Source organism: Perissodus microlepis, chromosome 18 (assembly GCF_051167445.1).
Source record: "Perissodus microlepis isolate ML-2025 ecotype Zambia chromosome 18, ASM5116744v1, whole genome shotgun sequence".
Taxonomy (NCBI): domain Eukaryota; kingdom Metazoa; phylum Chordata; class Actinopteri; order Cichliformes; family Cichlidae; genus Perissodus; species Perissodus microlepis.
Window position 1 is genome coordinate 20,113,076 of NC_140478.1, and position 14,621 is coordinate 20,127,696.

At 42.9% G+C, this 14,621-nt stretch overlaps 1 protein-coding gene across 8 annotated transcripts in view; it reads left to right on the plus strand.

The window, feature by feature from the left end:
* greb1l (GREB1 like retinoic acid receptor coactivator) overlaps window positions 1-11,099 on the plus strand; it is a 44,202-nt gene extending 33,103 nt beyond the window's left edge. For 4 of the 8 annotated variants that reach the window (XM_084912086.1, XM_084912091.1, XM_084912088.1 and 1 more), the window contains 17 exons: window positions 173-362; window positions 1,049-1,185; window positions 1,298-1,640; window positions 1,920-2,035; window positions 2,173-2,405; window positions 2,669-3,228; window positions 3,421-3,523; window positions 3,641-3,787; window positions 3,894-4,033; window positions 4,134-4,295; window positions 4,399-4,603; window positions 5,852-6,014; window positions 6,137-6,364; window positions 6,446-6,602; window positions 6,688-6,888; window positions 7,494-7,632; window positions 8,291-11,099. In XM_084912086.1, the coding sequence (XP_084768212.1) occupies window positions 173-362; window positions 1,049-1,185; window positions 1,298-1,640; window positions 1,920-2,035; window positions 2,173-2,405; window positions 2,669-3,228; window positions 3,421-3,523; window positions 3,641-3,787; window positions 3,894-4,033; window positions 4,134-4,295; window positions 4,399-4,603; window positions 5,852-6,014; window positions 6,137-6,364; window positions 6,446-6,602; window positions 6,688-6,888; window positions 7,494-7,632; window positions 8,291-8,454 (3,388 nt within the window). In that variant the 3' untranslated portion in view covers window positions 8,455-11,099. The remainder of the gene's footprint in view (window positions 1-172; window positions 363-1,048; window positions 1,186-1,297; window positions 1,641-1,919; window positions 2,036-2,172; window positions 2,406-2,668; window positions 3,229-3,420; window positions 3,524-3,640; window positions 3,788-3,893; window positions 4,034-4,133; window positions 4,296-4,398; window positions 4,604-5,851; window positions 6,015-6,136; window positions 6,365-6,445; window positions 6,603-6,687; window positions 6,889-7,493; window positions 7,633-8,290) is intronic. The other 4 variants (XM_084912090.1, XM_084912092.1, XM_084912089.1 and 1 more) reach the window with 3 other exon arrangements.
* Window positions 11,100-14,621: the final 3,522 nt, after the last annotated feature.

Sequence of the window (14,621 nt, forward strand, 5' to 3'; positions counted from 1 at the left end):
ACCGACCTCCCACACATCAGCCAGTTAGACCAGCATACAAAGCTTTTTGCACAAAGTTATTATTTCAAAACCATGTTGAGTGTTATTAAGTGCTGTGCTAGGATAATCATAGTAAGTAAAAAAATATCCATGAATTCATTCAAACACTTTCCCCACCCTGATCTATTTTCAGTGCCCTGTCAGGCTCTGTGTGCCACGGGGAGCTGCAGGGTTTGGCTGACCGGGTGGTGAACTGTCAAGAAGTCTTAGATGCCATGAACCTCTTGGTCCTGCAGGTCAGCTGTTTCCCTTACACTTTGCAGACCCGCCAGTCTCGAATCAGCATCCACAATGAAGTTCACTGGCCGTCCAACGACAATCTGGTGAGAATGTTTGTTTGTTTTACATCCATTCATCCATTCGCTTCCGCTTACCCTTTTTTAGGGTTGCGAGGGGCACTGGAGCCTATCCCAGCTGTCATAGGGCGAGACGCAGGGTACACCCTGGACAGGTCACCAGTCTGTCGCAGGGCTAGCACACAGAGACAGACAACCATTCGCACTCACATTCACACCTATGGGCAATTTAGATTAATCAATTAACCTATCCCCACTTTTTTTTTTTTTTTTAACACTAAAACGTTTCTTTAGTTATGAGTTACGCAAAATGGTCTACAAAACACCACGATAGGCAGTCACTCGAATGGCAAATACTAATTTCTTATGTGAATTATTTATCATAAATGACTTTACTGCAGCACACTGGCATATTTCCTGTGCTGTGGTTTAGCTACTCCCCCTGCTGTGGTGAAACTGCAGTTACAGTTTTAGACCTTTTTTAAAAAGGGTTTAAAGTAACTCGAGCCTCGTGTTAAGGAGTTACAAGTCAGAGAGAAAGGGAACCAATATATTATAGAACACATTAGGCTCACTTTCATATCCAGTATTATATATGAGGATACTCACTCCATGTTTTGTAACTAGGCACAGCGTTTCAACAGTGTGCAGTGTATCATTAAGAACAGTCAGGACACATTGTCTAAACTGATGTCGGTATCTTTATCGTCCAGCAGAGGGAGCAGTTTCCTGACGAGCTGGTCTACTTTGGCCTGAGGGACTACAGCAGATCCCTGCAGTGGGGCATGGCCAGTCCCATCCTGCGCTATGATGATGCGTTTGAGAAAATGGTTCACACTCTGTTGGAAAGGTGAAACTGATGAATCAAACATGAACAGTTTTGTATTTACTTCCACTGAGTGGGTAACGCATAATAACTGTAGACATTATAATCAGTTAAAAAGCTCTGATTGTACCTCCAGACATCCCCACCTACACAGCATGGTGATCCGCAGCTACCTGCTGATTCAGCAGTACACTGAGGCCATGATGGCTCTCACCTCTTCCCCGTCCCTGAGGGACCACATAACTCCAGAGACCCTGGCCATGGTGGAGGACTTGATAAACGCTCCAAGCAGAGAGGGCTCCCAGGGCCACGGCCACATGCTGCTGGTCCGTATCCCCTCGCTGCAGCTGGCAATGTTGGCCCGAGAAAGACTGGAGGACGTGAGGGACAAGCTGGGACTCCAGCTGTGCTTTGCAGTGCTGCTGGGAAGTCCTGCGTCTGAGCTCAACCTGCACAGAAATTTTATCAGTCGCCTCAGGGTGAGGAAAAAACCAGAGTCACACGACTGATTTCTTTGTGTGAAGTGTGTTCTGCTGAATGTAGAGTGTTGGGATCCATCTGCGTTTTTGCAGATCAGTCATTATCAGGGAGTTTACATGATTTTGCGAATCTGTTGTGCACTTTTGTACAATGAAAAAATTGTTTTGCCTCATAATTTGTCTGATTAAAGTCTCATGCATTTTTTGTTTTGTTTTTAGTTTTTATAAATAACCTGTAACTGAAGAGGGCACACTTTGATTTTCATCTCTTTTTGTCAGGCTTGGCAAGGCTGTGAGAATGAAGACTGGGTGCCACACACCTATGAGGATCTGGAAGGGCTGCCCTGCATCGTCATCCTCACGGGCAAAGACCCTCTTGGAGAGACTTTCCCCAAGTAATATCATACTTAATACTACCCTAGCTTATAACATGGCTCAGTATGTCTGTTTCTTTAACATCAAATGTAGCAAAGATCCTTTTAGCTCTTCTCTAAAACTCTTGTCTCCCATCAACTCCCTTGTGCACTTCTAGGTCTCTGAAATACTGCGACCTGCGACTGATAGACTCCAGCTACCTGACTCGTACAGCCCTGGAACAGGAGGTGGGTCTGGCATGCACCTACGTATCCAGGGTTGTTGTTCCTAAACCAAAGAAGGCTATGGCCCCTCGGGAATCGGATGTGGAGAAGGTCGCCACCAGCTTGAATGATGGAGATGAGCTGGAAAGACCTCAGAGCAACGGCAGCGCTGCAACCAGAACCTCTGGTTAGTGTGAATTACTGTGATGTTGGATTAAAGGAAACACAGAGCGTAACTGACATGAGCTTAACTCTAATTGATTTCTGATTACAGTAAAGCAAGTCGACCATAATACATGGGTACTGTAAATGAACGTGGGTCATAGCTTTGGAATGAGTTTGGTTTGTAGAAAATTTGGTTTTAATCTAAAAAGAGAAAAAAACCCTCCAAACATGTGAGCACTTGTTAGTTACATACATGTGCGGGTGTGTCTTTCATATTTCCCTCAGGCTCTTTGGCGGATAATGGTGTCAGCTCATCTGATGTTGCAGACTCTTTCCAGAAACCCTCCACTTTCACCTCGCAGCCTGAAGGCATGGTCACCATAGACATGGGCACATCAACACTCGGAATTAAGGAGGAGTGCGACTCACTGGGAACCCCGCTCTCTTCCGACCCTTCGAAAGCCTCCAAGGCTCCTCCATCCCTCTACTCCAGTTCCTCATCTTCCTCCCCCTCACCATCTTCCTCCTCCACCCAGAGGCCCAGCCAGTCCACGCAGTGCGATCGCGAGCCCACGAGGGCATCACCGCGCACAGTCATCTTGTCGCGAGCGGCTTACAATCTGTTGTCGGGGGAGTCTGGGAGTCAGCTGAGCTCCTCCTCGCTGCTCCCTCACGCAGACGTGGCCTGGAGCAGTCCGCTGAGGCCCATTATCACTCACGCCCTGCAGGGGACGGAGCAGAGCATGTACTACCGCCAGTGGACCATCGCGCGGCAGCATCATGCTGATTATGAAGCGCCGTCTGTGCCGCATCCACGACGCTTGCTGCTCAGTGGACCCCCACAGGTAACAAATCTCGTGTGAAAATAGTCACAAATAAGAAAAGGAGTAACTTGATTTAAAAATGGAATACAGAGAATTCTTTTTAAAATTTTTCTTTAAATTTATTGGCATCCATATAAATTTATGCAGTTAATTACTCATCTGGATTTAAGTGTCACTGTAGTTCTACTGGTATCCTTTCCTTTCCTTCGCTAGGTGGGAAAAACTGGCGCCTACCTGCAGTTTCTGCGTATCCTGTTTCGGATGCTCATCAGGCTGCTCGAGGTCGACGTGTATGATGAGGATGAAGTGGAGGAAGGTGAGACTCATAGGGATTTGTTTATTTTTAATGGCCTTCACATTTTGTGAAATACATCAGATTTATTATGAAGCAGTTAATTTGATGGTGACAAATGTATCAAATCACCCTCCACAGAAAATTCAGAGGTCACAATTCTAGTAAGTACCCAGTGGCCGGACATCGAGGAAGTCCGAAAGCTGCCCTTTGACCCCAACCTCCGAGATCCTAAATTCAGGAAAGCCAGCCCTGTTTACTCTGACAAGATGCTAAAGTCTTTCAAAGGTCAGCAAAAACATGGAAAAAAACCCATCAAACTTGCCCACTCTGAGTTCAGCTTTTTAATCGGGTGTTATTAAAAAATGAACTTAAGTTTTTTATGTTCATGTAGATTGTAAGCAAGACAAAGAGAATCAAACTCCAGCCACACGAGTGACCAAGTCGATACGTCAGAGTAGGTTTGCTGCCCACAATGCCTTTCATCACTGTGACCAGTGCCATCACTACTGTGACGCAGGCGTAGCTACACAGGTGAGATGCACCACCAACACCTTCTGCTTTACTGCAGACTTACAGATGCGCATATCCCATCCTTGTGTTAATATTGTACTTGTGTGTGGTTGTGTTGTAGCTGTCGGAGTGCACCTTTCATGCTTTCACCTTCTGCTCGTCCATGCTGGGAGAGGAGGTCCAGCTCCAGTTTGTGATTCCCAAATCTAAGGAGCAGCACTTTGTTTTCAGTCATCAGGGCAGCCACCTGGAGAGCATGCGTCTGCCTCTGGTCTCCACCAAGGTTAGTTTGCTCAAGACAGCAGTATCTGTCAGGCCTTAATCCTCCTAATCGCCGTTTGGGTCACATGTTTACTTTTGCTTCAACCGTGTTTATCTGTCTGCAGGACCCCGACCTTCTCAAGAGTCCAATCTTCACCCCGACCACAGGACGCCAAGAACACGGCCTGCTCAACATTTTCCATGCCACAGAGGGCGCAGCTCATCTGCACATCCTCGTGGTCAAACAGTTTGAGATGCCTCACTATAGGAAGTACTGGCCCAACCACATCTTGCTCGTCCTGCCCGCCATGTTCAACAACGCTGGAGTTGGTGAGCAGCTGAGCTATCTCTGTTGTTAAACCTGACAGTTTTTTGATCCTAACTAAAATATATTTAAAATATTTCATTCTACTTGCAGTCGATATAAATTTTTTTTCCCATATCATCTTTTTTTCTTGCCCTCGCTAGTGTTTGTTGTCGTGATTTGCATGGCAGCAGATGCTAAAAAGAAGAATAGCAGGAACTTGTGTTACATTGCTCACTCGCTCTTGTATGAGCAAAAATAACTAAATGGAGACCCTCTTATGAAAGCATTTCTCCACAGCACTACTAGTGGTTGAAAGTCCACACAGTGGCGTTCAGCCTTTACATGACAGCTTATCACTCTGTTGATAATGAGTAATTCGTTGCAGTGTATTATCTACCATGGTCGTGTTTTCAACTTGTTTTTAGTGCTGTGTTTAAACTAGGCGAAAGGTTACCTGTTGCCTTACCCAACGCGAGAAGGTCAGCCATCTATTGTATCAGTCTGATTTGTAGTGCAGCCAATTAGGTGCAAGGCCTTTCTGAAGTGGGTGTAACTAAACAACATTTCTCTCAGATAAGCAGATGGCATTGGGCTAAAGATGACCCTTTATGTCAGTGTGACTGCTTTCTAATCAGGATAGACTTCTCTGCTGAATACCTAAACATATTTTTATCTGCAGTGCCCGACAGAGTGTAGAGACTGCAGGCAGGCTGGAGTGGGTAGAGATGAGGAGAGTGAAAGGGAAGGTTTACAAGATGGTAGTGAAGCCTGAGATGATGTAGGATTTGGAGAGCGGGGCACTGGAAAAAATAAATAGACGGATGGTAGAGTTGAAGATGTTAAGATTTTTACTCGGTTATCAGAACAGACAGATTAGAGGGACAGCTCAGGTTGAGCGATTTGGAGGAAAAACGTTAGAGAAAAATGGTTGAGATGGTTTGGACATGTGCAGAGGATGGATAGTGGCTATATGGAGCTGCCAGGCAGGAGGAAAAGAGGAAGACCTCAGAAGAGGTTCATGAATGTAGTGTAGGAGGACATGCAGAGGGTTTGTGTGACAGAGAAGAACAAAAAGCCCAACAGAGTGTACCTCATTGTCTTTCTAAACTATCAGACTTGTAAATTTGCAAATGTATACAAGCTCTATGCAAATATATCCTTTACATGGGATTTGAAAAGATTACTTCTTTTATCAAAGTTAATTAAAGGTGCATCAGTTTTAATCAAATCTTAAGTGAAAACCTAACAAAAACAATCCTGTCTGTTTTAAGGTGCAGCTCGCTTCTTGATCAAAGAGCTGTCATACCATAACCTCGAGCTGGAGAGGAACCGACTGGAGGAGCAAGGTGTCAAGAGACAAGACATATGGCCTTTCATTGTCATGATGGACGACTCCTGTGTGCAGTGGAACGCCCACCAATCAGCAGAAGGAAGGTAATAAGCGCTTCCCAAGTGTAAGAGTGGAGTTGGTTGCTATGGTTAACCAAGCCCTGTTCAAAATCAATTTTACATATGTTCAATATATGTAAAATTGCCCTCCCCTCTTGGTTTCTTAGTGAGACATCAGATGGAGGCTCATGTCTCAGCAACGTGTCTCTAAAAACGGTGCTGCAGCACATGGAGAACACGCCCAAGATCTCCCAGTACGCCGTGTGCGGCACACGCAAGTGGAGCAGCAGCCTGGCTCGCAGGTCTCCCAGCAATCCCTTCAGTCGGTGTCACCTCCATGACTTTGTCATGCTGAATGTGGACCTGACGCAGAACGTCCAGTACGACCTGAATCGGTAAGCTCAGAGAAGGCCATGTGAGTCAGTTGGTCTGAGGTGTGCATTGTCATCGTTACCTGACGTTGCTGTCCCGTGCAGGTATGGCTGCGAGGAGGTGGACTTTAATCTAAGGGTTAATAGCAGTGGCTTGTTGCTGTGCCGCTTCAACAACTTCTTCCTGATGAAGAAGCACATTCCAGTTGGGGGAAGAAACAAAGAATTCCTGGTCAAACCTAAACTCATGGTGGGTGTTCAGGTGATTAAAATTATTCGCTTTGTTATGTCCTTGTCTTTCTGTGCGTAACACCAGCTCACATGAAACTTCTTTCTTCTCTCCAAAGGAAATAGAAAACCCCGCTCTAATCAGCCCGTTCCAGTATGTTTGTGCACCAGACAGCGAACAGACCCTCCTCGACGCCCCGGCCCAGTTCCTACTGGAAAGGTTCCTCCAGAGCTGCAGTCACAGACTATTTCCAAAAGCTGTTAGGAACAGAGACAACCCAGTTCTGTCCATTGACAGCTACCTCAACCTCAGCCCGGAGGTGAGAGCTCCCCGGAGGTTGCAGTTGAAAGCAGGAACAGTAGAATAATCTCTATTTCAAACTTAGGGCAAGGCTTAAATACCAGACTACTGTGATAGACACATTTTGGATAGAAATCGAGTGCTTCTCTGTCTGATATGCAGAGTTATATACTTTATAAGGTGCTCTAATCTGTATAGTATAGAGAAATGAGACAAACCTGCTCCCCAACTTTAATGTAGATTTTTTTTTTAACCCACAGAGAAGCATGTTGCATGACTTTCCCATCTGTTCTTCTTAGAACATTCTGACCTGCATACACGCACATGTGCACACAGTGAATGCTAACAATGCATTTACTGCACCTTTGTGCATAGGAGGCAATGACCGTCTATCTGTACACACAGTCTTCTCAAGTTTTTGCACATCTTTTGTTTTAAACTTTTACCCACAAGGCGACTTTAAATTTGCTTGAGCAGACACCTTCGGGAGCTCCCAGCAGGAACTGTCAGGGAGTCGTAATGTTTTCTTTCAGTTACTTCGAATCTAAAAGGCAAGCTCGTGATGTTAGTTTCATTTTCCCGACTGTGATTAATGAAGTTTGTCTCTTTTTGTTGTTGTTGTAGATCTCTGTGTGCTACATCAACTCTCGTCCACACTCCACCAACCTGAACCATCAGGGGCTGGTGTTCAGTGGCCTGCTGCTTTACCTCTGTGACTCCTTCGTTGTTTCTGGACTCCTGAAGAAATTCGACTTCCTCAAAGGTATGAAATCAGTGTCACGATTAAAGGAAGGGATCGGGATTCTTTGTTGCTCATATTTTCCCAAGACCCCACACATAGTTATAGGAAATGACCTGGTTGTTTTCTTAGATTTTCACCCCCTACCTTCCTCTGTGCTAGACTGTCAAAATAAAAGCTTCCAGATGTTAAAAGGACATTGGCAAGGTTTGGGTCTTTCTACAAAATAAGAATCAGTTCCTGACTACAGTAGCTTACATCCCAGTCATACAAGCATAGAGAGCAGCTGGTGATTGCCTGGCAACCAGTGGTTGCTAAGGGAAAATCTGTATCCCTGAACCCTGGTAAGTGGTTACTGGAAGTTGTGCGCTGTTGCTAGGTGAAATTTGTTACAAAGATATAAAAAGTGCTGCACCGAAAACGTCCTTGCAGTTGGTTTGGTTGCTAATAGGTTGCCATGGTCACCTGTAGTTTGTTTGGAAGGCAGAGACATTTCTTGTGTATGAGTTGGTGTCTTAGATGCAAACTATGCCACACATGGATGTCTTTCTAGCCCTGTTAAATCTAATATGATATAATTATGCAATCTGTCTCACAATAGAGAACTAAACAGCTAAACTTGATAATTAAAGTGGCACTGCGTGTCCTACTATCTAACTTTTGATCCTGAATTTGTCCACAGGTGCCACCCTCTGTGTGATCTGTCAGGACCGCAGTTCCCTGCGTCAGACCATTGCCCGACTGGAGCTGGAGGACGAATGGCAGTTCCGCCTGCGGGACGAGTTTCAGACGGCCAACTGCAGCGAGGATCGGTCCCTCTACTTTCTGACCGGCCGCCACGTTTAAACCTGCTGAAATCTATGCCGCTGCTGAAGAAACCCAATCAGAACTGAGATTTAGTTCCAGACCTGCAATCAAAATTTTGATCAGGCAGAAGACAGGTCAGCAGGGAAATGCTGGAGCACGAGGTGTGAGGACCACCTGACACAGCTTTCTGTACTTCCAGTGTGCACTGTGCCTGACTCCAAAGAGGGTCGGTGAATGTTTCTGACTTTCGCTCGCTTGTCGGCTTGTCTTCAGTTAAGCTTGTGTCGTAGTGAAAAAGACTTTGCTGTGAGGGGAAAAAAAGCACAGCTGAAACTGAACTGAATTTTGTTTTGGTGTTGGTTTTTTTTGGACTCACGATGGATAATGTGACTATTTGAAGAATGTATTTTGAACCCACTTTGTCCAGTCCTGGATGTTCAGGGGGTCAGAGGGAGGTGGCTTTAAGGAGTCGCGCTACCAGCATCAATGGAATATATTTTAACAGGGACATGGCAGGTTTGAGACCATGGTAACATCTGTGTTTGTTAATGTTTGTGCATCTGCATGAAAACAGTTTAAGTTTGCCATTAATTTTTCTAAGCACCAAAGACGCCTTTAGCTGCACTTTTCCTTTTTCCTTTGCTTTCTTTGACCTTTCTCACCTGCTTCGCCTCTCATAATCCACAAAGCCCATTTATGTTTCCTCATAATGTTACAAAGATACACCCAAGAGTTTGGTCATTACTGGATTTCAGGTCATCAGGAGTATCTGTACTGGGAATCAAACAATAAGCAGCCGTTGGATTTGACACAACATGTTATCACATAGACTACATTTCATGTGAGTTTATCCAAAACGACTGGAAAACTACGGGAACATACGAGTTGTGTCTTCGGTATTTTACTGTTTCAGTTTCAATAGAAATCTGTGAAGCTGGTCAATTTTTCTGAAACACTATTAAACTGCATCCACACAGGAAGCAGTTTGCTTGATTTGTTACCTAGGTAACCCACTAATGCATGGAATCCTGCGTTCTCATTGGTAGTTACTTCAATTCCTTGCCTCAAAGTTGAGAACAGTTTATCTTGGGATTCATCCAGTTAGCATTGTCAGCAGGTGAAACTTGACATGTAGTCACATTTCACTCACTTTCTTCTATGGTTTGTGGTCGCTACGCCGCTGTGAATCAACATCCACGCAGGAAGCGATGTGACAACCAGAAACCATAGAAGAAGTCAGTGACGTTCTGCAACTGTAGCCAAAATAACCTACAGTGACAGGAAATTTAGAGACTTTGAAAGCGCATGATACTGCTGATTGACATATTACTGGGTTGTAAATACTTTAGAGGGTTACCTAGGAAACCAGAGCTCAAAATATCTGCAAGCGATGCTCGATGAGAGAATAGTTTCCAGCGTGGACACAGCTTTAGATGATCTGCCACAATGTTTTTATTTTTACATGCTTTCTGTTAACATGGACACCGAGCAGTTGATTTAGTCGTATGTTATGACAGTAATTTTTCACATAGTCGCGCAAAGTGTACCACAGGCAAGCTCCCTCACTGCCAGCTGTCCTGCTACTGCCCGTGCCTGAGATGTCACCTCCTGTTATGGTGTCCTGATTGTTTATTGAAGATGTTTGCTACCATCCACTTTGATTAACCCAGTTTCCAGCCCTGAATTAAAGGGTGAAAATTAGGTTTACGCATATACTTGAAACATGAATGTTTTTATAAGTTTCTGCACGTGGTTGTCCAAAGAATATGCCTTAAGCGATGTTTCACACAGTGTCTGCTTAGGTTTTGTTTTGTTTTTGGACCAATGAGAATGAAGAAACCTTTTGACTGTGAGGCGAAAGAATGTTGTTTGTCTCTGTGTGTAGAGAGATCAAATAATTGGGTTTTGTACTACTGTACTGTTTAAAGCTTTGTTTACATTATTAATATATTCGATCATCCCCTTACCCACTGAGGGTTACTGATGTGTTTAATGTTGTGTAATGTTTGCCAGTGTATTTTGGTGATGTCTTTCTGCATTTTTATGTTGCAAAGGCAAGAAGAATCTACCTAGATTTGTCTTTTATGTCTTTATTGCTTTTGGGGTTTTTTCTTCTTCTTTTTTTCTTTTTTTGAAAATGAGAATCAGGTCCATGAGGATTTTTTTTTTTTATTTATTTGAAAAGCATTTGGGACTGATAATCATATTGGAGTGTATAATTTGATTGAGGCCTAAGTTCACTTGGGCCAAGGGAGCGTGCCCTCTTCAAAACCGGTCGCGAAGGCTTTGCACAAGACACAAACGAATGATTCTTGGATCTACTGAATGTCACTGGGGGTTTTGCAAATGTTGGACTTGCACTATACAAGTTGCCAGCTTAAAGAATTATTTCCAGAAGACGGTTATGTTCCCTAACCCCTAGATTTAATATAATAGTGATGATCAAAACAATGGTCCGTAGAAAGTGTTTTTCCTCTTTGATTTTAATACTTAATATGCAACTTGCTCCCACAATCTTAACTGAAATGTGTTTGATAACCATGTGCAGCACAGTGGTAGCCTTGGTGCCTGGTTGATCTACCTCATGTTTACCATTGTGGTTGCAGGCTGTGAATATCTTAATGTTAGAGCCATTCTGTTGTTGTTTAAAATGTCTGAATGTAATAAAATGGCATCTAAACATATCCCGTTGTTATTTTTCCTCTTTGTTTTCAGTGCCCGACTCTGTGATTTAATCTGTTAACAGACACAAAGACAGTAGAGTGAGTTGCATACCAAAAATTGGCGAGCTCCAGCAAAGTTGCAAGACATTATACAGCTGTTGTCAGATGTTTACATACTCATCATGGGCAGTAGGGCTGCCACAAACGATTATTTTTGTGATTAGTCGACTAATCAGATCATGCATCCATTGGACGTAAAACGTACAGCTTATTGCACCAGCAGCATCTGCTCTTATATAACTATCATTAGCTTACAGCTTTAAGTGTTTAAGGTATGTGCTAACTAAAAATAAAGACAAGATGACAGTTTATTACATTTTAATGAAATTTGCAGATTGTTTCAGTGAAGCTTAAACTCAGGCGTCTGCTCCTTGCTATCTAAAATATAACAGGACTCCAGAGTATATTCTCGAGCATCTCACACTTCTAATAATCAGCTGTCTGCTTGATGTTTATTCAGCTGTGTAAAAACTATAACTTTAATCTCAGCCGAAACGATTTACTCAGGAACAAATAAAATACTGAAAAAAAGCCAAACAATAACATATGTAAGTTATTTAAGTGACTTATATATCATGTTTAACCTGAGTAGCGAAAGACAGCGGTGGGTTTGAAAACGATTTGCCGGGAGTCCGGTGTTCTCACGGCTCTAGTGAACGTTAAACCCCGGCTAGCTATCTAGCTAGTGTGTAACAGACGTCTCCGAAAACGTCGGAGCGCTTTTGAAAATATGTGGTGTCTTGATAAACTGAGCAGATATTTGAGGTTTACACAGCTACATTCTCGCCTGAAAATATGTTAAATGTTTATTTTGTGACCCAGAAAGAATAATAAGAGAAATATTAAAACTAACTAGCTGCCGCCATTGTTGGAAACTGAGCTGGGCCGCGCTATGAATTCTGGGACACAGCTTCTTCTTCTTCGGGGTTTAACGGCAGCTGGCATCCTTGTACATGCAGTGCTGCCATCTTCTGTTTCAGTACGTTATTACACTCTTAAATCCTACTACTTATTCCTGCGTCTTTTGGGATCTTACAAAGCTTCAAACGACGCGTCGACTATTAAATTAGTCGTCGACGATTTTGATAGTCGACGTAATCGTGACTAGTCGACTAATCGTGGCAGCCCTAATGGGCAGGAATGTCGTGGAAATTTGGGGCTTTTGATCATTTTTGTTCCCTTTCCAGGGATTGTGGAGCATATATCTTTAATTACTTAAAAAAAAACAAGAATTGGTTGCATAATTTGTTGTTATTTTGGGTTTTCTCTAATCCCTGCAGGGTCCAAATTGTGCATACACTCACTTCACTCTTTTAAAAAGTGGTCCTGAAAGTTCTACTGTGTCTTTGAACTCAACATCAGATCATGATTAACTACAACTTTATCTTTGCCAGCATAAAAAGGATTTGTTTGACATCACTTACTGGATTGACCAATAGTCAGAACAATTGGAAAGTCCAAGGAACTCAGTGAAGATTGATTAGGGAGACTTCTAGTTTGCTCAAGTTGGGGAGGTCACCTGGAGCCATTTATGAACAAGTGCAGTTTCCCAGATCATCAGTTCAAACAGTCAGACTATTTCAAATAATTGTACGTAAAGTTATTTGGATGTGTAATCGCCTTGCCAACGTCTGGACAAAGAGCCAAACTGTCACCCTTTGGAGGAAATTGGTTAAGATGTTTAGGAACAACCAAAGAACCACTAAGCCCCAAGCCAGCCATGAACTGGAAATTGCTGAAACACCAGCATCACTGTCCACAATGAAGTGAGATTTACATTGGCATGGACTGAGAGGGCGCCGACTAAGAAAGAAGTTCGTACTTCCAAATCGACACCTTTAAGCTCAGCTGAAATTTGCCACTGCTCATGTGGACAAGCCAAATGCCTTCTGCCAAAAAGTTTTATGCTCAGACAAAACAAAGACCGGAGCGAGTAAAGTTTTCAGCGTTCCGGTTGTGGAACATGGTGGTGGCAGCATCATGGTCTGGGACTATTTTTTTGACACTTGTACTGGTGCATTGCAGAAAGTGGATGGAAAGATTTTTCAACTTTACCTCAAATCAACAGCTCGATGGTTGAAACTTGGACACAATCAGATGTTCCAACAGAACAATGATCCCAAATACATCAAAACTGATTTTGGAATAGATAACGCAGGATAACATTAAGCTTTTGGAATATTTCGACCTCAGCCCCGTTGAAAATTTGTGGACTATGCTTAAAAGCTGGGTCTGTGCAATGAAACCAACCAGTTTAAATGAACTCTACCAATTCTGCCAAGAAGAGTTGTCAGCTATCCAGCAAGAACATTTGATTAAGTGACATTTAATCAAATATATTGCTGGGAGTGTATGTATACTTTTGATCCTATATGTATGTATACATACTGGAAAAAGAACAGTTCAAAGAAATACCCATGATGAGTGTATGGAAACTTCTGATCACTGTATAACTCCTTCATTACTTCTTATCATTTGGGCTGCATGTTTGAATTCTATAAGCTCTGATTTCCATTGGTTTTGATGCTTTAATGTTGTATTTTGAAGACAAGTGCACTGATACAAAGTTTAAGTAGGGTTCTTCAAGCATGTGGCTCCCTGTCTTTAGCCTGTGATTAACAGTATCCTCACTCTCATCCACACAATGCCAGATCTTTTTATTCTGCAAGAGTAAACCCCGGGGTCTTGTTTATTTCCGAAGCAACATCTCTCCTTATGTGTTTTTTTCCATCTCAGCACCTCTGTATCTTTGTTGTGAATAATGTACAATGACCTTTCTCACTATCAAGAAGAGAAATAGCTTCATAATGAATGCTGGGCTCTTTCTGGCATCATCACTGTCAGGGCACAGGGGCATTGTTGGTCCAGGGACATTACTATTTCAGCTCCAGTGAGGTAATATTAGAGCAGGCTTTCCATCAACCTACAACCTCTGTGTGATATAACACAAGGCTATTTTCAGCCAGCGGCTGTCAGGACTGGATAAGAAAGTAAAGGCATGAAAGGGCGCCTGGGATGCTGATTCTGGCACCTCATCATTGTTCTTTATGGAAAAGTTTTAAATGATTTTTATGCGTTTGAAATCTGATGCTTGCAAAGATGTCAGAGGGGTAACTCACTATTTTAAGGCTATTAATTTACAGTACTATTAGCTTCCTGTGGTACACAGTTTTCTTGTTTGGTTTCATTGTTTAATTTGGGCTTTGAGGTGATATTTTTCCAAATTCTGCAAGGTCAGAAGATTAAATGCATTTAAATTATTTCTCTCTCCTACTGTAGCCCATTTTATCAGCTTAAATTAAGTTTCACATATTCCCAGAATGTATCTTCAAAGTTTCAGCTCAGCAACACCTCACCGATCGCTCGCAGATGCATGTAGCTTTAAATGCAAATTTGCTGCTCCTGGCCACACCCATGGATACCAATCAATAGATAATAACCAATACCCAAATTAGAAAGCATTTATTCTGGGTTTAATTAATA